The 23,944-nt window shown below is 55.1% G+C and overlaps 1 protein-coding gene across 12 annotated transcripts in view; it reads right to left on the reverse strand.

Annotated features, from left to right (window-relative positions):
• The window catches only part of LDB3 (LIM domain binding 3), a 72,920-nt gene that overhangs the window by 36,324 nt on the left and 12,652 nt on the right, over positions 1 to 23,944 (reverse strand). For 5 of the 12 annotated variants that reach the window (XM_017893251.1, XM_017893247.1, XM_017893246.1 and 2 more), the window contains 3 exons: positions 22,996 to 23,363; positions 12,081 to 12,250; positions 11,573 to 11,609 (listed from right to left, as the gene is read on the reverse strand). In XM_017893251.1, the coding sequence (XP_017748740.1) occupies positions 11,573 to 11,609; positions 12,081 to 12,250; positions 22,996 to 23,363 (575 nt within the window). Of the gene's footprint in view, positions 1 to 4,067; positions 4,873 to 11,572; positions 11,610 to 12,080; positions 12,251 to 15,085; positions 15,101 to 17,165; positions 17,370 to 18,746; positions 18,770 to 22,995; positions 23,364 to 23,944 lie in introns of those variants that run through there. The other 7 variants (XM_017893249.1, XM_017893256.1, XM_017893248.1 and 4 more) reach the window with 4 other exon arrangements.

A 23,944-nucleotide genomic window follows, 5' to 3' on the forward strand; every position in this document is an offset into this window, starting at 1 on the left:
AGCCGAGAGTTCATTTTCTTTCTTTTTTTTTTTTTAGACGGAGTCTCGCTCTGTCGCCCGGGCTGGAGTGCAGTGGCCGGATCTCAGCTCTCTGCAAGCTCCGCCTCCCGGGTTACGCCATTCTCCTGCCTCAGCCTCCGGAGTAGCTGGGACTACAGGCACCCGCCACCTCGCCCGGCTAGATTTTGTATTTTTTAGTAGAGACGGGGTTTCACCGTGTTAGCCAGGATGGTCTCGATCTCCTGACCTCGTGATCCGCCCGTCTCGGCCTCCCAAAGTGCTGGGATTACAGGCTTGAGCCACCGCGCCCGGCCGAGTTCACTTTTCTAACAGGCTTCCAGGTGATGCTGATGCTGCTGGTCTGTGGGCCACACTTGGAGTAGCTGGCACTAAAGGGGTCTGCCCTAGATAGGAATGCAAGCAGGCCCTGAGCTATTTGCAAAAGCATCACTGAATTGCTTTCCTCCATCTGGTGAGGTGTATGGTAAAAAAAAGCATGAAATACTGTGAGAGGGTCATGGAAGAATAGAGCTGGAGAAGTGGCAAGGTTGAGGTTGACTGCCCCCATGGGAGAGAGTGCCATCCTTCTCCATAACTGCGTGGGAAGTTTTGGGATGGGCAAGAGCAGTGGCTACATCTTGCCCAGGTCTTCCCTGACTTAATGCTCAGGGAGGCAGTCTTGGACAGCCCAGCTTGCAGGCCTGTAGCCGTGCCTGGCTCTGGCCTTTCCATGAGCCCGTTTGTGAAAGAACCTTGCTTCTGGAAGCCATGTCGGTGATGTGACTGCCTCAGAGAAGTAGATGCAGTCTCTGAAGCCACACCATTGAGCTGGCTGCTCAGACCCTCCTGTCAGTGTGGGCAGGTATGGCCTGGGATGGCTCAGGCTGACACAGAACACTGATCTCTTTGATCTGCTCTCCATGGCCCTACACCACACTTCCAGTAGGCTGCTGGGAAATGAGGACACTGCATAGGACAAGGGCAATGACAGTGTCCAGGCTGGGGACAGTATTCTGCAGAATGAATAGGAAGTTGGCTTTGCCTGTCTCCTTGGCTCCAATTCACTGTTAGGCCAGCTTACCTGCCGCTCTCCCCAGCCAGAGCTCCAAATAAACCCTGGATTCCAGGGCATGAAGTTGGAGCTGGATGTGGGCCCTAGGAAAATTCATCATTGTCCGCAGCACCAGGACAGTGATCACCACCAGGTATACCTGGGTATGCACGTAAGGGAGCCTGCTGCTTGGGGTTCTTGCTGAGTGGCATCCTCTCTGGCACCACTGTCTAAAGACACCAAGAAGCCAGGGCCTAGGGAAGGCAGAGGAGGCATCAGAGGGTGTCTTGAAGGATCTTGGGCTCTTATTCCATGTCAGTTCCTGCCTGAAGTTCCACAAGCCCCCAGAAGCATCCTGAAGGGCGCATCATAGAGCAAGCACTGTGGAGAACTTACTTGGCCCTGGCTTCATTCCTAAAGACAGTGCTGGTGAGATCACCCCAGCCTGATCTAAGATCTACAGTTGCCTCCTGCCTTGGTCATAATTCAGTTTAAACATCTAAGCAAAAACCAAATCAAACCAAACTAGACCCAAATGCTCATGGCTCCTTGGGGGGATGGCGAGGCCATGAGAAACACAGCCTGGCTATCGTCCCCTTTTCAGCTTATCTCTTCCCTCAGTCTGGTCAGCATCAAGGTGGAGCATGTTGACTGTGTGCCCCCGCTCTTCCATGGTGGCTGTTGGTGGTGGGAATGGTGGAGTTTGGTTGATGCTGTTATTGATAACTATGATACTATGTCTGGAAAGGATGGGGATGGTGGTGGTGGTGATGCTGGGTCTTGGGGTTGTTGTCACTGGGCTTGGGTCAGAACTGTTGGTGATGGTGGGGACCTCGTGATTGATATTGACAGTGCTAAAGGGGTGGTTGCCACTATGGGGGTGATGATGCTACTTGTGTTAGATAAGATGGTGGAGCATGAAAATCTCTGTTGATTGGGTTGATGATAGAATACCAGTCAGGTGGTTGATCTTGAAATTATTCATGCTGCCACCCACCTAGTCGACATTCCACCTTGCTGCCTGGTGACTATGGCTCAGGGGAACCCTGAGCGGCATCACTTTGCCCCAGGAATGCTCCACTGCAACTGCAGGGCCCACACTGCCATCGTGGTCTAGATGAAGAACACCTCATCAGCTATAGTGTGAAAGGTGCCCTGCAGCCTTTGCTAGTTCCACTTTGCCTTCAGAATGCATTCAAAATCCCATGACCTGGGAGTCTAGATGCAGACCACTGCTAACCATGACATCCTCTGCATTCTCTCCATTCCAACCAAAATGATTAACTTGGGGTTTTGGGACACCACTTCTCATCAGCATCTCTGCTTGCTCCGCTTAGAGTATCTGTCCAGCCTTTTGTATCTCCTTCCACCCTAATTCTAACCATTTCTGAAGATAAAATACACTGACCTCTTCTTCCAGGAAGCCTTCTTTGATCCATCACTTGGAGGGATGCTCCCTGTCTCTGGACCATACATGATCATCCTTGCATTGGGAACACAGCTATATTGGCCCTTTCTGATTCCTTTAGCACTCACAGTAGTCAGGCATCTCCACAAATGCCCACAGACACTGGATGCTGAATGAAGACATCTCTCCTGCTTATACTGAGGGGTTTACGTGGAACCCAGCCTGGGGCCCCCCAGGGCACTACGTGAAGGGGTCTGGGGTAGGTGGGAAGGCAGAGCTTCAACTAGGTGGCTCCAAGAGGGCTCCTATAGGCTGGGATCTGGGAGCAGGTGTCCAAGAGCCCGCCAACTCTTAGTGGTTGGCTGAGGTCCTTTGCCAGCCTCAGGATACCCACTGCCCAGGACCTCTCTCTATCTGGCAGACCCCTGCCACCAACCCACCCTTGGGCCTTGCAAGTTCTCTATAAAACATCAGCCAAACATGGGTGTGCTCCACGAGGCCTAGATGAAGGCAGCAGGATGAAGCCTGCCTGGCCCAGGCATCAGACTGCTGGAGGCAGGATGAGGTGGGAAGCCAAAAGAGGTTGGCAGGGGGCTTTAGGGAGCATCTCAGAGTGGATGGGCAGGAGAGAGTGGCCTCAAACACCAACCCTTCCTGGTGGGATTGCTAAAGTTCCTGGAGGCAGAGGGAAAGCCTCTGCCCAGGCAGCAGGAATGGGCGCAGGGCTCTGGCCAGCCCAGCCACAGAGGAGGCAGGACAGCCTTGAGGGCTGAGTCTCAGCATCTGCTTCTAATGTAAGTGCCACCACTCTCATGTTCTCAGCCTGTGATTTCACACAATCAGGGACATGGAATTGGCCTGGAGAAGCTTTACCATCATGGGGTACTTTCTAAGCGGTCGGGCCTGGGTCAGGTGAGTGGGGTGCTAGCTAGTGGGTCACAGCTCAGCAAAACATGAGCCTGAGGCCTGGCTGGGATCTTTTTGACTGCTGCTGCCCTTCCTACCCCTTCCTAAATGCTCAGGACTAGGAAAAGGCCACAGGTGGGTGGGAGCCGGGAGCAAGACCCAGGTGGAAGCCTTCCCAGCCCTCTTGCCTCCTGACACTTGAGCAATAATCTGCCAGGGCTGCCTTCCATCTCTTCTCCCCTGAGCCCCAGACCTGGCCCCCTGAGTTCCCTTGTGAACTGCTTCTCAGCCCAGGTGTGCCCACTGGAACCCTTCTCTTGCCTCTGGACCAGGATCGAGCATAAGTGCCTTCTGATGGGGCGGGGCAGGACAATGGCTCAGTCTGCTGGTTGCAGCAGGGTGTGGGAGGAGAGGCAGGGGGCATTCAAGTATTCCCATACACACTGCCCTGGGGGTGACTAAGGTTGCCCAACGGGCCTCAGCACAGATTCCCACCAGCCATCCTCCCACCCTGGGTTGCAGCTGGGCTCGGGACTTGTGGGGTAGGAGAGCAGCAGGACCAGAGCTGTGCTGGGTCCTGGGACTGGTGGGCACTGCCCCTGCCCCTCTTCTGGTGGTGCCTCTCCTCTCTCTGTCCCAGATCATGGCCTCACAGCCCCTCTCGGGTGGGACACACACAGGCACAGCATGACTGGGGCTTGGTGTGGTTCACTTCAAATCTTCTTTATTTCAGAACAAGCATGCTTATATGTACAGAAGAGAGAACTATGGAGCCAGCACACACGGTACAAAAAGGAGGGTGCGTGCCCCCACCTCACCACTGCCAGGAGGGGTCTCTGCCTCATCTACCCTGGGGTTTCCACTTCCTCTTCAAAGAGCCCTATTCCGGGCTGCCCTGAGCTCCAGAGGACAGTGAGAGAGCCGGGCAGGGCCAGGGATCAGCCTCTTCTCCAGACCGTGATCTATGGGTGACTCATTCTAGGAGGGGATGAGGCCAGGAACTGAGGATGGTAGGATACTGAGTAGTGGCCCATCCATTTCCCTTGGTTCTGGGGTGTTATGCCAGCAAACCCCTCATGCCCTCTCTGGTCTACAGCTAAGGCCCTGTGCAGAGGGCAGAGGCTTGGGCTACAGGCTTTTCGGGGGGTGGCGAGGGTTGCCCCGAATGGGGCAGGTTGGTGGGTACAGAGGAATTGGGAGGTTTGGTGGGTACAGAGCTGCAGGGGGCTGGGCCCCAGCATCAGCTCTGGGGAGGGCAGAGGACAGAAATGCTGCGGTTGGCCATCAGAGGTGCCCCCAGCACAGTTATACATTGTCAAGCATCACCGTGGGGCTCACATGCCAGATCTGTGTGGGGTTAAGGAGGGAGGGGGTCCAGCCTGTCGGGGTGGGGGGATTCCAGGCAGCCTTTTAGCTTTTAACATTAAGGATTTGGGCTGAAAGGCCATGGTGCCAGTTGCGCAATTTGGCAAAACGTGGGCTGTTACGTTCCGTTTCAAACCTTTCCCTGTGGCACAGAGAGAGAGAGAGAGAGAGAGAGAGAGAGACAGAGACAGAGACAGAAGGAGAGAGAGAAGAGAGGAAGAATGAAAGGGGTTAGGGAATGTGTTCACCATTCCCCTGTCTAACAGGTGGGGCAGAGGGCATGGGAGGGAGGGAATGGGCTTGGAGAAGCTATGCAATCCATGGGGTACATTGTAAGTGGTCAGGCCTGGGTTAGGGCAAGACCCAGAGTCTTGGGGACCAGGATGGAGGGACTGAAGTTCCTGCCTTGAGTGAGTTGGGAACCATAGAGAAGGAACCTGACTAATGGCTCTGAGGGCAGACTGAGCAAAGGGGGCCTCCCTGGTCCATGTAGTGAGGGCTGGGCAGGGCTGCTTTGGCTGTGAGCTCTCAGGATTGAACCAAACAGACAGGTGCACCTCGCATGATCTCTGTCCCCTAGCTGGGCATCAAGAAGGAGGAGCACCTATCCCTCATGATGAGGCTTGGTGGGCAGACCTGCCCCCTCCCTGTGCTGCCCTGGCCTCGAAAAGCCTTCACTGTCCGCAGAGGGAAGCCTTTGCACACAGCTCCTGCCCATGCCTGCCCATCAGGCCTGAGCACAGCCTGGGCACATGCATGCACACCCACACATACTCACAAGGTCACTGTCACAGATAGAGGGCCAGGACTTCCGGCCACTTCCCACCAGTGAGGCCCCTTGGGGCTCAACCCACACCTGCTCAGCTGAGGGCACAGTACAGAGCAGGCAAGTAGCAGCCAGAAATGTGGGAATGAATGGAGGAAGAGAGCACCTGAGAAAGGCCAGTGCCACAGGCATCAGAATGCAGGCCTTCCAGGCTAGAAGGGCCAATCACATCCTCCAGACCAGAGGTGTCCACTGGTGGCCAAAGGGCCACATCCAGCCACAAACACAGTATGTTTAACCTGTACTGTGCTTTCAACTCAATTTAAAAATTAATTTCTGAGTCCATACCATGAGATGCTTCTTAGCAATAAAAGGGAATAGATGAACAATTGGAGCACTCAACCACTTGGGTGACCCCTGGGAATTATGCTGATTTAAAAATGGCCAATCTTAAATGGTCCCATGCTGTATGATTCCATTTCTATAACATTCTTGAAAAGGACAAAATTATAGAGATGGAGGACAGATCACAGATGAGTGGTTGCCAGAGGTTAAGGAGGTGGGTGGGTGCTGGAGGGGAGTGGGTATGGCTATAAAAAGGCAGCATGGAGCATCCTGGGTAATGGGAAGTTCTGTGTTTTGCCTGTATCAGTGTCAGCATCCTCGTTGTGTTATTGTGCTTTCATTTTGCAAGATGCTACCATTGGGAGATGCTGGGTAAAGGGAACATGGGATCTCTATTATTTCTTATAACTGCACTGAATTTGCAATTATCTCAAAGTAAAAAGTTTAATTAAGAAGTTGGCTGGGTGTGGTGGCTCATGCCTGTAATACCAGAACTTTGGGAGGCCGAGGTAGGCAGATCACGAGGTCAGGAGTTTGAGACTAGCCTGGCCAATATGGTAAAACCCCGTCTCTCCTAAAAATACAAAAATTAGCCGGGTGTGATGGCACGCGCCTGTAGTCTCAGCTACTCACTCAGGAGACTGAGGCAGGAGAATCACTTGAACCTGGGAGGTGGAGGTTGCAGTGAGCTGAGATTGTACCACTGACCACTGCACTCCAGCCTGGGTGACAGAGTGAGACTCTGTCTCAAAAAAAAAAAAAAAAAAAAAAAAAAAAAAAAAAAAAAAAAAAAAAAAAAAAAGAAGTTGGCCGGGCACGGTGGTTTATGCCTGTAATCCCAAGACTTTGGGAGGCCGAGGCTGGTGGATCACTTGAGGTCAGGAGTTCAAGACCAGCCTGGCCAATATGGTGAAACCCTGTCTCTACTAACAATACAAAATTAGCCAGGCATAGTGTCACATGCCTGTAATCCCAGCTACTCAGGAGACTGAGGCAGGAGAATCGTTTGAGCGTGGGTGGTGGAGGTTGTAGTAAGCCGAGATCACGCCACTGAACTCCAGCCTTGGAGACAGAGGGAGAATCCATCTCAAAAAAAAGCGAGAATCCATCTCAAAAAAAAAAAAAAAAAAAGTGAATTGCTAGCATATAAAAATCAGGAAGAGCAACTTTAAGTCTTTGAAAAGAAGATGTGGCAGTGCTGGCCTTCTATTTCTGCACAGTAACAGTCATCGGGTCTGGCCCCCACGTCCGCACACTCACAGAGGTCCTCAGTTCTGCACGTGCTTTACCTGGCAGTCTCTCTCTCTCTACCCCTTGAATCCTGCATACTGGGTCTCTGTCTAAGACTGTTTGACAAAAGGGACCCACTGCTAACATATAACATATTTGAAAACCACCAGTCTAGTCTGAACTTTCCTTATACTAAGAGGAAGCTGAAGCCTAGAGAGGTCACATAAATGACCTAAAGCCACACAGAAACTCAGGGGCAGAATCACAATCTAAGTGCCAGCATCTTCTTCCCTTGCCACATACCTGCCTATCTGAGGTTGGGGTGAAGGGGTGGAGACGGCACGAGCAAAGGTGGTGTGGCGGGGCTCGTTGAGTCCTGCTGACAGCACTACAAACAGTCCTGCCATCCCATAGACACTACCCAGAACACAGGCGCACAAGATCAGACACAGGCAGCTAACCTGTAAATTGTCAAGTCCTAGCAAGGCCTGTGGAGGCTGGGTAATAGTTTGTCATCAGTGCTTGGTGAGAGGGACAGGGACAGGGACAGTCCTGGAGAGTCCGATCTAGTGAGCATGCTCTACTTGAAGCTGTTTAAAAATCCTCAGCTAGCCAAGGAAAGGAGCCAGGAGAGGAAGGCACAGGAAAGAGGAAAAGAGATAGGAGAGCAAGAGCAAGAAAGAAGACTCCCCAGGGACTGCTTAGGCAGTGGCACCTGGGGCAACATCCCTGGTGCTCCTGTTGTGGTTTTCAAACTCACTAGGGTGGCAGAACACCAGGGACTCAAAATCCAAAGAAGAGAGGTAATTTTTTCATTGCTTTCTTACAAGGGGCCCATTGGCGGGGGCACCCATTGGCAGGAGGGCCTTGTGCTGTGCGGCAAGTAAGCGAGGTGGCTGCAGTGGGGGCAAAACTGAGAGACTGCCCAGAGGAGGGAGGGAAGGGGGCATCTGAGAGGCTGCAGGAGGGAAGAAGCGGAGCCAGTGAGCCCTGGCATTTTGTTGGAAGAAGCTTAATGTTTGTATGATGGAAAAGGGGCATGGAAGGATTTTTACATGATCTGGGATGGAAAGGGCTGTGTGATGCAACCCTCACCTTCAGCTCCTCTGGGGACTCTTCATTAAGATCAGCTTTGCTCCTAATGCTTGGAAGGATGGGGAGATGCAGAGCTCTTTACCCAGCCGGGCATCAGGGAAACGCAGAGGCTGCACTTATAAGGGATCAGGGGGATGTCTGGGTTTCATGCTGGGCTGCATCTAGGATGGTTCCCCCAAGCAGTGGGATCCAGATGCCTTGAAGATCCAAGCCCTGCCTTGCCCCCACCCCTATCCCTAATGTGGCTGCCCAATGTGGATCTGACCTTTTGGGTGATCAGGGCCCTGGAATGCCTTTCCAAAGTCAGAAGGACTCTGAGATTAGAGGCTCAACTTGTGGGAAGGAGGCACTATTTCAGCTACCTCCGATGGAAACTGGGGAGCCACAGCATCACCTGTACCTACTAGAGTAGCTCCCGTGTGGAAGTAGGCAGGAGGCTGATGTTCAGGTCAGCCTGGACAATTTCCTAAGGTGCCTGGGTCCTTCTAGGGTGGGAAGCTAAATTCATAGCTGATGCCTGGGTTGTTCAGGCCCCCCCCCACCTCACCCGTAAAGACAGAGTCCCTGGAAATTATACTCTATCTTGGGCTGGCCAGCAGGTTGGCACTGGAGCCTTAGATGGAAGCTACATACTACCAGACACAGAGATACCATTAGGAGCCAGGACCTGAGAGGAGAAGAGGGTTGTGAGCTGCCCTGGGACTCTGGGGGTGGACCTTGGAGGCAGAGCAGTGATGGAGGTGAAGGGAAAGTTTGCAAGGTCTTCTTGACATGTGGATTCACACTTGACCTCAAGGTCCCAGAGCCCCTGCCTACTCACTCAACATTCCCGCTAACTTTCTCACCACACAGTGCCAGGAAGGAGAAAGCACCTTTGCACGGGTATAAGACTGTGTAGGTGTCACCATGCAAAGGCTTGGCAAACTCAGGCTCTGCTGGAGTGAGACACTTGGAAGCAGTTTACAGTGAAGCCTCCCTGGGGAAACTCAGCCTTCAAGACAGACCCTGAGAATCCCCACTGGGATTTGGGAGGAGAAAAAGAATGTGGCTGCTCTCAGCCAATAAGATGGGTCAGGAGAGTCTAGGGGTGCAGCTTCGAACTTGGGAGTGGGGACAGATAGAAGTGCGGCTCAGGCCCCTGAGGAGCAAGACTCCTGACTGGCCTGGACCAGGGTGGGACAAAGCATTTCCCTTCTGCTCAGACAGTGATGTGGGTGAGCCTGGGGACCCAGCCATGACCAGTGATCACAGACACTGCTTTAGGCTTCAATCACAGACAGATTAAAACTGCTACACCCACTGCACCCGCCTCTGGGTCCATGGGATAGTTGCTTGGGATTCAGTGACATGGGTGGCTCTGCCCATGAGGACAACTCTCCAGAAATTAAAGTCAGAACGGAGAGGAGCCCCCTCCAGACCTGGGCAGAGGCTGGCTGGCTGGGTGCCTCAGAGCCTCCACTGCAGGGCCTGAGACCCCAGAGCCAGGTGCTAATGGGGTGAGGGAAGCTGCCTGTGACTGTGGGAGGAAGTCAACTGGAGCCACTTCCCAGGCCCTCTTCCCAGATTTCCCTAGGATGAAACCCTGCCGTAGCTGGGGGAGAGGCCCCGAAGGCTGCCTTTTGCTGAGGCTGAACCAAGCTTTCATGGGGTTAGGCCGCTGGCGGAAGGACTACTCTCCCACCCTTCAATTACCCTCAAGACCAGGCAGAACAAACTTCAAGAGATGTTCCTTGAAGGAGGGAAGGGGAAGGCCAAGGACGAGGCCTGGGGACCACCTTCAACACTGCCTTTGTGCTCTCCTCACTCAATAACTTTGCAGAGCCTGCAAATATTCCAGGGGAAAGAAAAGACAAAAGTTTGCTGCAATGCACTTCCACAGTACTCTTTCCCGTTCTAATGACATCTGGCTAATGAGGCACAAGCTGAGTGTGACTGCCTTGCATACCAGAGGGAAGCAGAACATTAAGGAACCAGAAGGGAGCCGAGGGGGCGGGGCTCTGGGTCCCAGGGGAGGGAGGAAAAGAGGCCCCCTGCTGGCCTCTTGCTGGAAGGAACCCCTGGGATTTTGAAGCCACTTGCTCTGAGGTGTGTGATTTAAAGACTCCTTTATCAAATATTTGGGAACATCTGCATTGCTCACTGAAGCAGCTACATGGGTGGCTTCTAAGACGAGGGCAAGACAAGCATGGGAGCAGCACGCAGGGGCAGCGGAGCACAGCAGGAGGGGAGAGCTGAGAGCTCTAGGACTTAAAGTAGCTGGAGCTTAACTTCTGTGCTAAATCAAACATCACTTCATCGTGGACTCTCTAGATGCCCTGCAGGCACTAAAGGGTTAAGAACTGTTATTGAGACTGCGTGCCATCCTTAGCAGGACTGGCAGGACCCCACCTTAGACTTGGATGCCTGGCCAAAAAGTGAGAGCAACTTGAGTTGGCAAAAGTGTTGGTTCAAAAATAAAATCCACAAGTCTAAGCTGGCTGGAGTCTTACTCTGCGCGGATCACATGGCCACTGAGTGTTGGGCCTGCTGGTTAGCAAGTACAGAAAGCTTGGCCCAGGGTGGGAGGGTGCCCTGAGCCCCAGCCCCTTGCACAGAGGCTGCCACAGGATGCACTGGCCCAAGGCAGACAGTGCCAGGAAGAACATGCAGATGACATATTTGCTACCGGAAGTGTCCATACAGTTACAATGAGCCCTACTCCTCACTGTGGAAGGCCCTAGTGGGTTCCAGTGAGTTCCAGGATGGCATGCCCCGTCATGCTATGAGCACCTGACGGCCCACAATGGTAGGTTGGTGGCTATGGCCTCAGACCTGCAACTGATGGGGAAACCTTGCTCTAAGACCCCCAGCTTGGCACAAACCTGTCCTCATGTCCAGGGCTTGTTCTTTTTTTCAGCAGCTATTTTGCTTTGAGCAATTTACAGAACTGGTACCTCAATGTGGGTCTGGACAGGTGAGTCCAGGGGTCAGGCATTTGTGTCCAGCACAGCCCCCTGAGTGCCTGTTTCCCAGTGCCCAGCCTTTGGAATCACAGGGGGACAGGCCCTGAGATAAGTGGGTGGGCAAGGTGGCCAGCCGGGTGTCCTCACAGGGAAAGATGCCCTCATTCTCAACAGCCCAGCGAAGGCCAAAGCAGCCCTGCCCCCTGCCCAGGGATGAAGTTGGGAGAGCCCAGAGCATTTGCTCTTGTAGCCTGGGCCTGGAGGACAGAGACTCGGGTCCAGGTGCCCGCCTTACTGACCCAGGATGCCGCCTCAAGCTAGTGTCAGCTGGAGCCCTTTGCAGGCCAGGCTTTCCAAATCCATGAACTTGAGAGGTTCCTTCCATAAGTGATGTGACCTGGGGGCTGCCCGGGAAGGGATGGGGCTAGAGGGCAAGGCCACAGAGCCTGAGTCCAGGCACTTACCTTGACCTTCGTAGAGCTTCTTCATCAGGGTCTTGCACTGTGGGTAGAAAGGAGCTGGTCAGGGCACTCACAGGAGACACAGCAAGGAAAGTTGCTGGGGCTCTGTGGGCACTGAGTCCCCAGGATTCAGCCAGGCCCAACATGGTGACTGCCCCCTTGCCTGTCCACCGTATGCTGGGCAGAGGCCCCAGAGGACATTGGGAAAGAGTCAGGGGGTGGCCTGAGAAGGCCTCATCCCCCAGCCCTGGGCAGTCATCTCACCCGGAAGTTGCACACCAAGCCTGCTGCTCGCTGTTGGAGTTGGCATTGGAGCAGAAGGCTGCTGTCACCAGACAGCCTGCCCCAGGGGCCCAGAAGGATCCCTGCCAGCTGCGGACAAACTGTCAAGGCTGGCCCACCTTCAAGGGCAGGTAGCAGGACTCCCTGGCTTCCGCAGTGCTGGGCCCAGGCCCCCGGTGGCCCCTCAGCATCTCCCTCCTCTGCACGCACCCCAAGAGCCTGCACTCACTGAATTCTGTCCCTGTCATCTGGGCCAGGATGCGGAAGGAGCGAGACTGCAGGTTGGAGGAGCGGCGGGCCCACTCGTCAGCCTCGTCTTCCGGCTTGTTCTGGTTCTTAATCACAGCCTGGTAGACGGGAGAGGCGCTGTCTACGGCAAGGTCCTTAATAGGTAGGCTCCTGCAATGCAGAGAGAGGCCGTGGGCGAGGGCTAGGCTGGAGCCCAGTTCCCACCCTGCTGGGTCCTTGCTTCATGCCCACTGGTGGCCCCTATTGTTTTGTCCCCACCTTGCCTTTACCCATTGCTGTCTGAGAACCTGAGATATGGGCATGACCTGGGTCCTCGGTGCTCAGGTTGGTCACAGTGAAGCAGTGACTCCCCTCCCTCATGAGAGACAGGAGGCTCAGATCCCTCAGGTCTGCTCTTCCCCCGTGCTAACTCCAAGCCTAGGCCTTGCCCCCACCCCTATCCCTAATGCGGCTGCCCAATGTGGATCTGACCTTTTGGGTGATCAGGGCCCTGGAATGCCTTTCCAAAGTCAGAAGGACTCTGAGATTAGAGGCTCAGCTTGTGAGATGGAGGCACTATTTCAGCTACCTCCGATGGAAACTGGGGAGCCACAGTTTCCATCAGAGACATCAGCAGAGACATCCCCACCCCCAGATCCCCTTTACAGAGGGAGGAAACAGAACAGGTCTTCTTTGACCTCCCTGAGCAGGCCATGAGTTTGGGGCTGGCTGGGGAGAGGCCATTCGGGGGACCCAGAGGCTTCCTCAGGATCCATCTGCTGCCCTCCTCACACTTTTGGATCTGAACAAGGAGCTGCCAATGCTGTCACTGCCCTGGAAAAGGACTGGGGGCCCTGGGCTCAGTGCCAGTAGGCTGACTGTGCTGGGAGGTGGTAAGAAACGAGGCAGCAAGGCACGGCCCTGGCATGGCCTGCAGGGACGGGATTTCTGGCCTGGGGAAGTTGGAAGTGGGGCTGCACGGAAGCCACTGGTCCTCTGTCCCAGAGAAGCGCAGCCCTCTGTGGGGGACCATGTGATCCTCCCTTAGGCTCCCAGGGTCTGGCACATGATAGGTGCACAAAACTCTTGGCTGAACAAACAAATCCTAGATCAGAGCCAGAAGGAACCCTAGAGCCCCTCGTGTCCAGTGCCTCCCAGCCTGAATCAGACTGCAGTGCAGGCCATGTTCAAAAGCCTTATAGCCCACTCACCCTGGCCAGGGGCCCAGAGGACCGAGCCACCCAGCCCACCTTCTCAGAGGCGTGGGAGGGCTCAGGTGAAGCCCACAACAGTAACAGACTGCTGGTCCAGCCCTCTCCTCTTACAGATGCTAAAGCTGAGGTCCAGAAAGGCCAGCCAACTAGCTCCAGGTTACAGCAGATAGGCGCCCCATTGGGCAAGAACCTATGTTTCCTGGCTGCTAGCCCTGTGTCCTTTGCATTAGGCTCCCTGTAGTCATAGGGCTCAGGAAGGCTACTTCTGCCCAGTTGGAGGCCCTGGACCTATGCCTGGAGAGATGCCCTGTCCAGCACTCTCCTGCCTGCCTCTCCCTTTCCCCCAGAGGGCTGGCTGGCTGGAAGAGGAACCTCCCCATTGTCCATGTCTTATACCCTCCCTGCAAGGAGTGCGACAGGGAACTGACCTAGTCTTCCAGGACTGGTCCCTGTGTTTGGCTCAGGATGGGCTACAAGAGCAGAGGTGGGGAAAGGTGATCAAGGTTGGGTGGAGCTGCCCTGGCTTCCCTGAAGGCCCTACCCTGGCCCAGAGAGCTATAGGTACTGGCAGCCTGTGGTTGGAATCAGTTGGGAAAGACCAGCAGAGGCTTCTGGGGTCCAGCCAGGGAGAAGCCTACAGCTGCCCAGGGAGCAAAGGAGAGGGTGGGATCTTCCTGTTGTTGGGACAGGCCATTTCTAGTATAGGGAGGAGTCCCAAGGGTTCCTGAGGTCTGGGTGAAATGGGCAACAGGAAGGCACAACCGGGTCTCCTTGGTCCTGGCTCCTGACCCACTGGGAGGGGAGGGAAGGAGGGAGTGTGAACTGTGCAGTGGGTGAGGGAAGGTGTGGATGCAAGGCCCTTGAGCCTCTCTATGGAGCTTTGCAATCCAGAAAGTGGATGGAAGGTGTTTGCTGCTGTTTCCCTGGAATGTGCCCAGGATGAGCTCCCCTGTGCCTTTCTTGGCTCCAAGGGTTCAAGAAAGCTGCCGGGAGTGAGTCCCTTGGGACTTAGCATTTCTGGCTTCATTTCCCACCACCCCGTGCAAAGACCAGGGACTCTCGTTGCTGCTGTGACCAAGACTGGAAGTCAGATGAGGAAACTGCTGTGCCTTTCATGACACCAAGGCTCAGGGAGAATATATGCAGAGAAGATGGAACAGGTCCTGCAGTCCTGGGCCCTTGGCCTGAGTCCACTCTCTGGACCCACTTTCAGCTTCTTCTTCTTGCCACAGAAAACACTCCACAGTCACCGCAGCATCAGGTCACCGCTGCATTTACTTCACTGTGTGCAGCCCCCAATCTGATTCATCTTTCCCCTCCCATGGGTGGTCATGGCAGGCACTGGCTCCTGCAGATACACTTCCCATGCAGATTCTGGGGAGTGGCCTCCAAGAAGTTACCTTGTCACCTTCTAGCCCTGAATAATGGCCCAGTGTGGATTCTAACGTCCAGGTCTACACTGTCCCAGTGCAGATAGGAAAGGCGTGCGGAGCCACCCCAAAGCATGGCAAGGAGAACACAGGTATGTACCCCAGCCTGGGCCTGCAGCATGAGTGTCATTACTCTGTGATTTCTGTGACCACAGTGACATTATTTGGATAAACCCCAAGAGACAAGTACTTGCCTGGAAAGGCTGCAAGGGATGTTGTTTGGCTGACAGGTGGGTGTGAGGAGGAGTGTGGACAGGGCACGTGGGCTGACCACTGGTCCTCAGACACATCCCACCAAACCCACACACCATCCCACAACCAGACAGACGGATGACGGGACAGACACTGCGGAGTCTACTTACGCCAGCGGTGACGCCCTGCCAAGCAGAGGAAAACCCAGCCGTGAGTGCGCGTCCATCATGGGATAGCAGAGGGGCAGCGCACACAAGAGAGCCGGGTTAGGGTCAGAAATGAGTTATTGGAATGGGGTGGGTGAAGGAGGAAGAAAAAGAGAAAAAACACGGTCAGTGAGGAAGGAACCATGGAAATTAACAGCAGAAACGGGAGCACGTTATGGCCAAGAGGGTTACTCACTGGCACCACGGCATGGTCAGCTCAGCGTGGCTGCTTTAAAAGGAAGAGGAGAAGAGGACCCTCTCCAGGCATACCAGGGGAAGAACAGGGAGGGGATGGGAGGGGACAGGAGGGAGATGGGAAAGGTCCTTCAAGAAGCCTCGATTAATCAACAGTGCATCAGTTCCAAAACTGATGGATGCCCTGGTGGTGAGATCAAATGATAGCAGTTTTCCCAACGTGCAGAAAACGGAAAGTTAGTGAAGAGCAGTTCTTCCATTATTTTCCATTGAACTTCCCTTTGGCGATTGCTACTACTTTTAAGAGCACACCAAAGACACACATGACAAAGAAATGTTAACAGGAAATCCCTGTTAGCTCTTGGGCTTAGGCAGCCTTGTTTTTCTGGGTACCCATGAGCTAATGCTTGTGTTTTTAAACTTGCATGGTCATATTTTCTGCTTTGAATGATGGAATTCAATCAACCTTGCCCAGAATTACGCCAAGAGCAGCAGCTCTGAGCCTTGGGAGTTTGACTTGAAGCTCTAGGACAGGTGACCTCTGCCCCCTGGTGGCCTAGAGGAAGTACTGCATCTCCAAGAGGGTCCCAGGTTCCTCAGTTCCAGCAGAGCCTAGGGAGCCTACACTGTTCCACCCTTGGGGCTGGGGAGCCTGCCCTTTATAACCTGCATGCATATCACGGCCACAAGGGCTGGGGTCTGGAATGGCCAAGTGAAACTGGGTTCTCTGGGACTTTTTAATCCCTCCATCCCTCTTATTATATCTGTTTTCCTTGCTTTGGAAAAAAACATCGCTGTCATTTCAAGACTTTTTGCCTTGAATTGCTGGGGGATCCTGGAATTCTTATCCTGACCCAGGGATAAGATGTTGCCCAGATTGAGAATCAGCCAACACAGTGGTATTCTCAAGTAGAAAACAGTGAGGAACTGTGTGTATGTGTGTAAGAAAGAAACAACAGATAGACGGACACACACACACAAACACACGAGAGAGACAGAGAGAAAGAGAGGGAAAGGGAGAGAGAGAAAAAGAGAGCAACAAGGAGGAAGACAGAAAGAGACATACAGATGGAGATACAGAGACACGCAGAGAAAGGGAGACACAGAGACACAGAAAGGGAGACAGAGACACAGAGAGGGAGACACGGAGACACACAGAGAGAGGTCTGCCTGCATGAATGTTTGCATTGCTAACATTTTTCATTCACAAATGATTTTCAGCCAACTCTTTCTTTACCAACCCTTGAATTCCCCAACCATAGCTAATGGGCGAACTCCAGGAACCAAGGATGTCTTAAATGCCACTGGCCTGAGGCCGGGCTTCCTCGGGCAAAGAGGAGGGGATTGCTCCCATTCGTGGGACTGATTGCCAGCAGTACTGTAAATAGCTGCTCGCAGACCCCTTCCAAAACCAGAAACCCAGCCAGTGTGTTTGAATCAATTCTCAGCGCCGGAAGAACCTGGCAACGTCCCCCTCCTTAAAGGACAGCTTCGCTGTGAGAGGCCTGGGGGCCTCCAGGATGGTCCCCTTGTTAAGAGGACTGTAGAAGTCTCTTCTTAAGCCAGCCTCCTCAAGAAGCCTGGGAAAATGCAGAGGCTGTGAAAAGCACTTTGAGAAGCCACCATTTTCTGCATTTCTCCACCCTTCTCCTAAAGCTGACCATGGAGAGGGTCTGAAGGGAGGATACCCACGTTCCAGAAGACCCTGCTGAAGGCTGGCTCCCCTCCAAGGGCCATGCCCCCAGGAGGTCCAATGTGAAGGAAGAAAGCTGGTCCTGATGGCGCCCAATGGCCCAGACCCCTCGGGCTCTGGAGGCGCTGAGTGGTGGAGGAGGAGGGAGGCGCTTACCCACTGAAGTCACTGCCCTGGGCCTGGGCCTGCCCAGCGATGGCGTCCATGATGGCATCCTGGGAGTACATGCTGATGGGCGTGTTGTACTGTGCATGGATGATGGTGGCCTTGCCGCCCAGCCCCTTCACCTCGATGGGCTTGTGGGTGGACAGGGCCGAGTCCTTCAGGGCACTGGGGTTGAAGCGTTCCTGGTAGTCGGCGCTGGGGGAGGAGTTGGGGAGTACAGGCAGGGATGGGGAGGAGAAAAGGGCAACAGGTGGTGGTTACATGGGTGGCCAAGGCAAGGGCTGGGTGCAGTGGGTGTCGAGAGAGATCTCCCAGAGCCGAGGCCCTGAACCCCTGTAGGCTGCATAAGTCTCCCAGTGGTGGGTGGCCTGGGTCTATTCAGGAAAATCCTTGGTACCCTCCCCCAAAGCCCAGTGCAGAAGGTTTTCTTTTTTCTTTCTTTCTTTCTTTCTTTTTTTTTTTTTTTTTGATACAGGGTCTTGCTTTGTTGTTCAGGGTGGAGTGCAGTGGTGTGATCTCCACTCACTGCAGTCTCAACCTCTCGGGCTCAAGTGATCCTCTCACCTCAGCCTCCTGAGGTAGCTAGGACCGCAAGCATATGCCACTATTTTTGTTTTTTTTTTTGTAAAGACAGAGTCTCACGATGTTGCCCAGGTTGGTCTTGAACTCCTGGCCTCAAGTGGATCCTTCTGCCTTGGCCTCTCACAGTGTTGGGATAACAGGCATGAGCCACCACTCCTGGCCATAGAAGGGTTTCCTTGCCCATCTTGGCATTCCCAGATCCCCTGCAGGGCCTGGCTGAGCCTGAGCTCACTCCCAGGGTCTGCAGGGGCTGCCAGGCACAGAGAGATCTCCCACCACACACAGCAGGGGAAGCGGGGCATGGGGCTGGGGGTAGGGGATGGGAGCAGCAGCCCAAGCTGAGTCCAGAACGCCCCAAAGGTGAAAAGCGGCTCCACTGGCACCCACAGGGATTCTGAGCAAGGTTTCTCCATGAAGAGGCTCTTCCTGCAGGCCACCCTCTTGGTGGCCCAGGGCTCTGCTCTTCCAGACGCTTCAGGGAATGTGCTTCTTCCTCAGAGCAGGGCTCCGGCTGCCCAGGCCCCCTCAAGTCCAGTTTGCTGAGTGGCTGGCCATCCTCTACCCACAGGAGGCTCTTCCCTCCAATGGATAGGTGTGCTCCCCGGGCAGACAAGATCCAGTGCAGCCCTTCTGAGGGGTCGCCAGGACAGAAAGGTCTTCAGGCTCACACAGGCCCAGCAGCAGCACAGCCTGTGCCCCCTTCCCCCAACCACCGTCACCAACCCCAGGCGCATCTTAAGCAGCTGCTGCAGCAGGAAATTGGGAATGAAATTAGAACCATCGAATGGAGCCCCCACTCCCACCCCCAAATGCTTCTACTCCAGCTTCACACACATGCAGGCTCACCCAGGAGCACAAGTGCACCCCACTCATACATATGCACACACATGTACACATGCCAGCAAGCACACCCTATCCACATCAGATACACGCAGACACATGCTGGGGCTGGCACGCAAGCGCACACACATGCTGTCCTTTGATACTAACTTGGCTGGAGAGTTGGCTACCACCTGGGGAGGAAAAGGGCAAAGAAGACAGGGTGGTCAGAGGAAGGCTCCACCAGGGGGAGTTTGAGCGCCGGGGCCATCATCAGCCTGGTCATTGTGGAGGCAGAACCAGCCCAAACCACACTGGGTGAGGAGAGCAAGGAGCGAGGAGGGAGAGCTCAGAGCTGGGAGTCGCAGTGACTGGGACCCTCGGTTTGGTTCAGAGACTGACACAGCAGTATTTCCCTCTTGGGCATTCCCCAGTGCCCTCTGCTTTGCCAGAAGAAGTGTTTTCTTGTCCATCTTCAGGGACACTCATACCACATACATGAATCCCCCACATACAAACCTGGCTATAGATCCCAGAGAGGAAGCTGCAGGTGGAGACAGGACCAGCTGTGGCTGCTATGGAAAAGGCTGAGGCCCAGGGTCCTCCCTGCCTGTCAGCATCTCTGGACTAAGAGTCTGTTTTGTGGTGGCAGCTCTGGAATTCTGTCCTGAGCAGGCATTGCAGTGGTGAGGGGGCAGGGTGTGTGCGGGGTTACCTATGCCCCCAAACCTGGACCTCCTCTCCCTCCCAGAAGAGACACAGGCAGCTCTGGCTGCTCCTCTTGGGGTATAGGGGAGTGGGGTGTGCAATCCCCAGGGGCCATTCCTAAAGGCCCCTTGGGCCAGCAATGAGGCAGGATGGAGGAGCAAGGAGGCACAGGGAGAAGTGTGAGCTTAAGGCTTTTTTTGTGAGATGGAGTCTTGCTCTGTCGCCCAGGCTGGAGTGCAGTGGCTCGATCTCAGCTCACTACAAGTTCTGCCTCCCAGGTTCACACCATTCTCCTGCCTCAGCCTCCCGAGTAGCTGGGACTACAGGTGCCCACCACCATGCCCGGCTAATTTTTTTTTTTTTTTTTTGTATTTTTAGTAGAGACGAGATTTCACTGTGTTAGCCAAGATGGTCTCGATCTCCTGACCTCGTGATCCACCTGCCTCGGCCTCCCAAAGTGCTGGGACGACAGGCGTGAGCCACCACGCCTGGCCGAGCTCAAGGCTTTCTGAAGAAAAGCGCCCAGCCGAGGCAGCCCAGCTCGGACAGCACAGTGAGAGGCACTTCCTCTCACTCTGACCTGAGAGTGAGCCTCCCAGAGCATGGTCTCTGTAGGGAAAGCAGTGTCTGTCCCGTGTTTCTTTAAATGCAGATTCCCTGAAGTGGCAGACCCTGTGGCCAGTGTCCCTGTCTGGGGCCTGTGAGGGAGACAGTGTGGAAGGTGGGGGGCTCTGTCCCCAAACTCTGCCATCTTCTTGAATCTGCCCAGTGTGGGCTCTAGCTGGGGGAGCCTGGGCCCCAGCCGGCCTGACCCTGGTCATTTTCAGCCAAACCCTGGGGAGCCAGGCTCAAGTCAGTAGTCCCCCGTCCCAGGGAGTGGCACAGTGGCCCCTGCTCTGCCCTGGGCCTGCCACTGCCTCAGAACTGATAAAATTCCCTCTGTCCTCCCAGGCTTAAAATAGCTGCAAGTGGAGCTATATTAGGAAAGGGCCAGCAAGGAGCCCCATTCCTTCTCCATTTTTGGCCAGTGCTGACAGCTGCAGGGTCATTTCTTGCCCTGACCAGGCCAGGACCCCCTGCAGAGGGCAGTGTTTGCCTGGCAAGTGGGGGCTGCCTCTGCCCTGCCTTGGCAGCCTGCTCCTTCTTTGGCATTGATTTCTGCCTCCTGCTCAGTTTCTCCCACCCAGGACCTGGGGCTGGGATGGCTGCAGCAGACACATCTGAGAGGAGCCAGTGCCCGGGTCTTGGGGCAGATGAGCCAAAGATGCAAGACCTACCCAGGGGCCCTTGCACTGAGTGGCCTGAGGGACACTGCCCTTCAGTGCCAGCCCCAGAAGGGAGGAGAAGAAGGGGGCTGCTGGGATGCCCATGCCTGTCTGCCCTCGCACCACATCTGTTTCTCTCTCCTCTTTCCAAGAGGATACGAGCTGCCAAGGAATTGCACTCCAAGCCGCCCAGAGGAGAGAGCGGTGGAAGGGGCTTCCTTTTGGAGCCAGAGAGGACAGAGTTCAAGTCGTGACCCTGCCTCTTCCTAGCACTGTGTCTCCGGGCAAATTACCCACCTGTCCCAGCCTGTTTCCTAATTCTAATTCTTGAGATGGTAGTGCCTACCACACCGGTGGGTTGTGCAGACTGAGCAGGTCCTGAGTCTAAGGTGCTTAGCATGGGAGCAGTGTGCCATGGACAAGCACAGGGATTAGCCTTTGCTGACCCTGTTGCTGACTCACTTAGCATAGGTGGTGGCCTCAGCTCAGCAGAGGTTGCCCTAGGTCAGAGGCCAGCGCAGGTCAGAGGCTCCAGCCCTTCCTGCTGGCATTGCCCAGGACAGCAGCATCAGCTTTTACTTTGGATGAAGCACCCACTGCACACCCTCCCCTAGCCCACCATCCCTTGGAGGAAACGTCAGACTCTGCTGCTCTGAGCACCAAGTAATAATTTACACATTCATCAGGGTCTGGGCAGCCCCTGCACCAACAGCAGAGTACCTTAGGCACTATGGGAAGCAGAGGTGGGCCTGGCCCCTCACTTCCCTGAGCAGGTAGACAAGTCCCTGTCTCAATGCAAAGTGGAGTCAGGCAGACCTGGGTGCCAGTTCTGTCTGCCACTTACTAGCTGTGTGACCTTGAGCAAATTACTTGCTCTCTCTGAGCATCTATTTTCCAGCTATAAGATGGCGAAAATCATGCCCACCTCTGGAGTTAGAGAGAGAGTTGTGTTAGAGAGAGCTGCTGAGAGATAAGGCATGTGGACTGTTAGCTGGTCCATAGCCAGAGTGCAGGGTCACTATGGGGAGACAGTATCATCATTGCAGGTGGGTCTCCTGGGAGTCCCAGGCCACCAGAGGCTGACCTCCCTGCCTGAGGCCAGCCCCTGGAAAGGACCAGGAAGACCTACCAGCCCAACAAAGGTGGGACAAGGAGGCCATATCTGTTCTACTATTCCCTGAGTTTTCTGGCAAAAGTCCTTTGCTGGGGAACCTTGGGGGGATATATGACTCTGTCACCTTGGCTAAGGGAAGCAAGCCATGCGGTGCCAGAGGTCAGCTTCACTGAGGATTCCAGAAACAGCTGGGGAGCTAGGGAAGCTGAGGGCCACAGGGAGCAGTGATCTGATGGGGCACAGGTACCTTCTGCTGCAAGGGCAAAGGCAAGGGCATGGGCTTGGGCCAGACTGACTGGATTCCCACTGTGACTCTTCTGGGTGGCTCCAGGCAGTGATGATACCAGGTGTCATGCAGTGAGTGGGTGACAGACAAAGCTCAGAGCTTTACAAGTGTTAGGTCCTTTATCCTCCCAATAACCCTGAGACATGGACACTGTGATTCCTCCACAATTCGGAGGAGGAACACTGAACCACTAGGCTCTACTGCCTTGACTCAGCCTGCCCTGCCTGGAGAGGGCTACACTAATTGCACAGGGTGGGAGAAGAAGTTAGGGTGAGAGAACAAGCGTGAAGGGCTTGGAGCTAACACAGGCCCAGTATGGGGACTCTGATCCCTTGGTCCCTTCCACAGTGTCCCAGTCCCATGTGCATTTAACTGCTATGCTCCCAGAGTCCCACCAGCTAGACCTTGGGGGTGAGGCTGCTGCTCTCCCGCACAGCCCCTTTCTCCCTGGGATGCTGCTTCCTCGCCACCCCACCCTGGCCAAGGTCACTCCTGCAAACCCGCTCCCTGCATGCCACTGCCAAAGAGTCTCTCCATACACAATTCAGGGGCTCCCTCCTCCAGGCAGCTTCCCAGACTATTCCTAGTCCCAGAGAACTTGCTTTTCCACCTCTCAGCTCCCCGCTGCTCCTGCCTCCTTCCCCCCAGAGGGGTGGGGATCGGCGCATAGCTCTTGAAGGAAGCAGGCTGCGCTGTGCTGTTCTGGGGGGCGGCCTAGTGAAAAAGTTTTGGAAGTCAGAGTCTCCTGCATTCAGGACTCTCTCGGCCACATAGTAGCTGGACAAACGGACTGTGACTTAACCTTCTCTGAGCCTCAGTTTCCTCCTCTGCAAAATCCGACATGTCACCCCAGCGTGGTTGGTCGTATAAATTGCTGGCATGCCTGGCTCATGGCAAACGCCACAGGATCATTGCTGGCCTCATGGGCTCGGGGCTGGCTGGATTGGGGCCAGTGCCTCGCTCTGACCACCTGACCAGGTCTCTGCCGAGCACCGAGGACCCAGGTGGCCCAGGCCACCCGTGGAGAGCTGCACGCCTGTTACCTACCCTCCTGGGAGTCCGACACCCGAGGCCTTCCCTCGGAGGCTCATCTGGTACATCTGAGCCATCTCCCTCAGGGTCTCTGCCGAGTACAGGCCAATGGGGTTGTTATATTGCCTCGGGTGGCTTGAGCCCCGCAGGGCTTTTGGGCCGAGTAGGTCCCGGGCCCCGTCCGGGCTGGTCTTGGCCCTCAGTCTGACCCGCGGAGGGCCAGGGTCAGAGGCCTCGGCGAGTGAGGAGAAGGCAGAGGGCAGGGAGAAGGCAGGGCTAAAGGTAGGCCTGAGCTCCGGGGTGCCTGGGGTGCCTGGGCTGGCCCTCGCCTCAGGGCTGGGGCTGGGTGCCACCAGGCTGCCGTTCGTATCCAGAGTGGGGTCCTGGCACACGGCAGGCCATGCAGGGGAGAGAGAAGAGAGCAGTTAGAGGCTACACGCGTCCCAGCGCTCCTGCGTGGACCTGAAACAGATACGTTAGTGCGAGCCCCGCAGCCTGAAGCCCAGAGCATCTGGGTGCAGCACCTGGAGGGGAGGACGCTGGTGGAGGAGCAGGCAGGCACATGGCTCCTGGCCTGGCCTGAGGCTGGCATCCAACTAGGCAGAGTGCCAAGCCCTGCGCGGAAGCCAAGCCAAGCTTCCTACCCTCAGGGCCCGAGGAAGTGGGTATAGGGGTCAGGGGATGGCCCATTCTGTGTCTGTTCCCCCTGCCCCTGAGAGTGGCTATCCAGTGGGCACAGCCCAGACTCCTACTCCACTGACCCCACACTGCCAGTGAGATGGGGTCCCTGGGCTGGCTGTGGGGCAGGTGGTGGGGAGGTGAGGAGGGAAGCCGAGGAAGTGGGTAGCTGACATTTGGGCCCCTCAGTCCACCTCTGTAAGCATCTCCCAAGCAGCTCTCCACCCACTTTCCCAGTCTGTGACCTACTGCACCCCTGTCAGCCTCTTTTTCTCCCCTCTCCTTA

Source organism: Rhinopithecus bieti, unplaced genomic scaffold, assembly GCF_001698545.2.
Source record: "Rhinopithecus bieti isolate Rb0 unplaced genomic scaffold, ASM169854v2 scaffold_23869, whole genome shotgun sequence".
Lineage (NCBI taxonomy): Eukaryota > Metazoa > Chordata > Mammalia > Primates > Cercopithecidae > Rhinopithecus > Rhinopithecus bieti.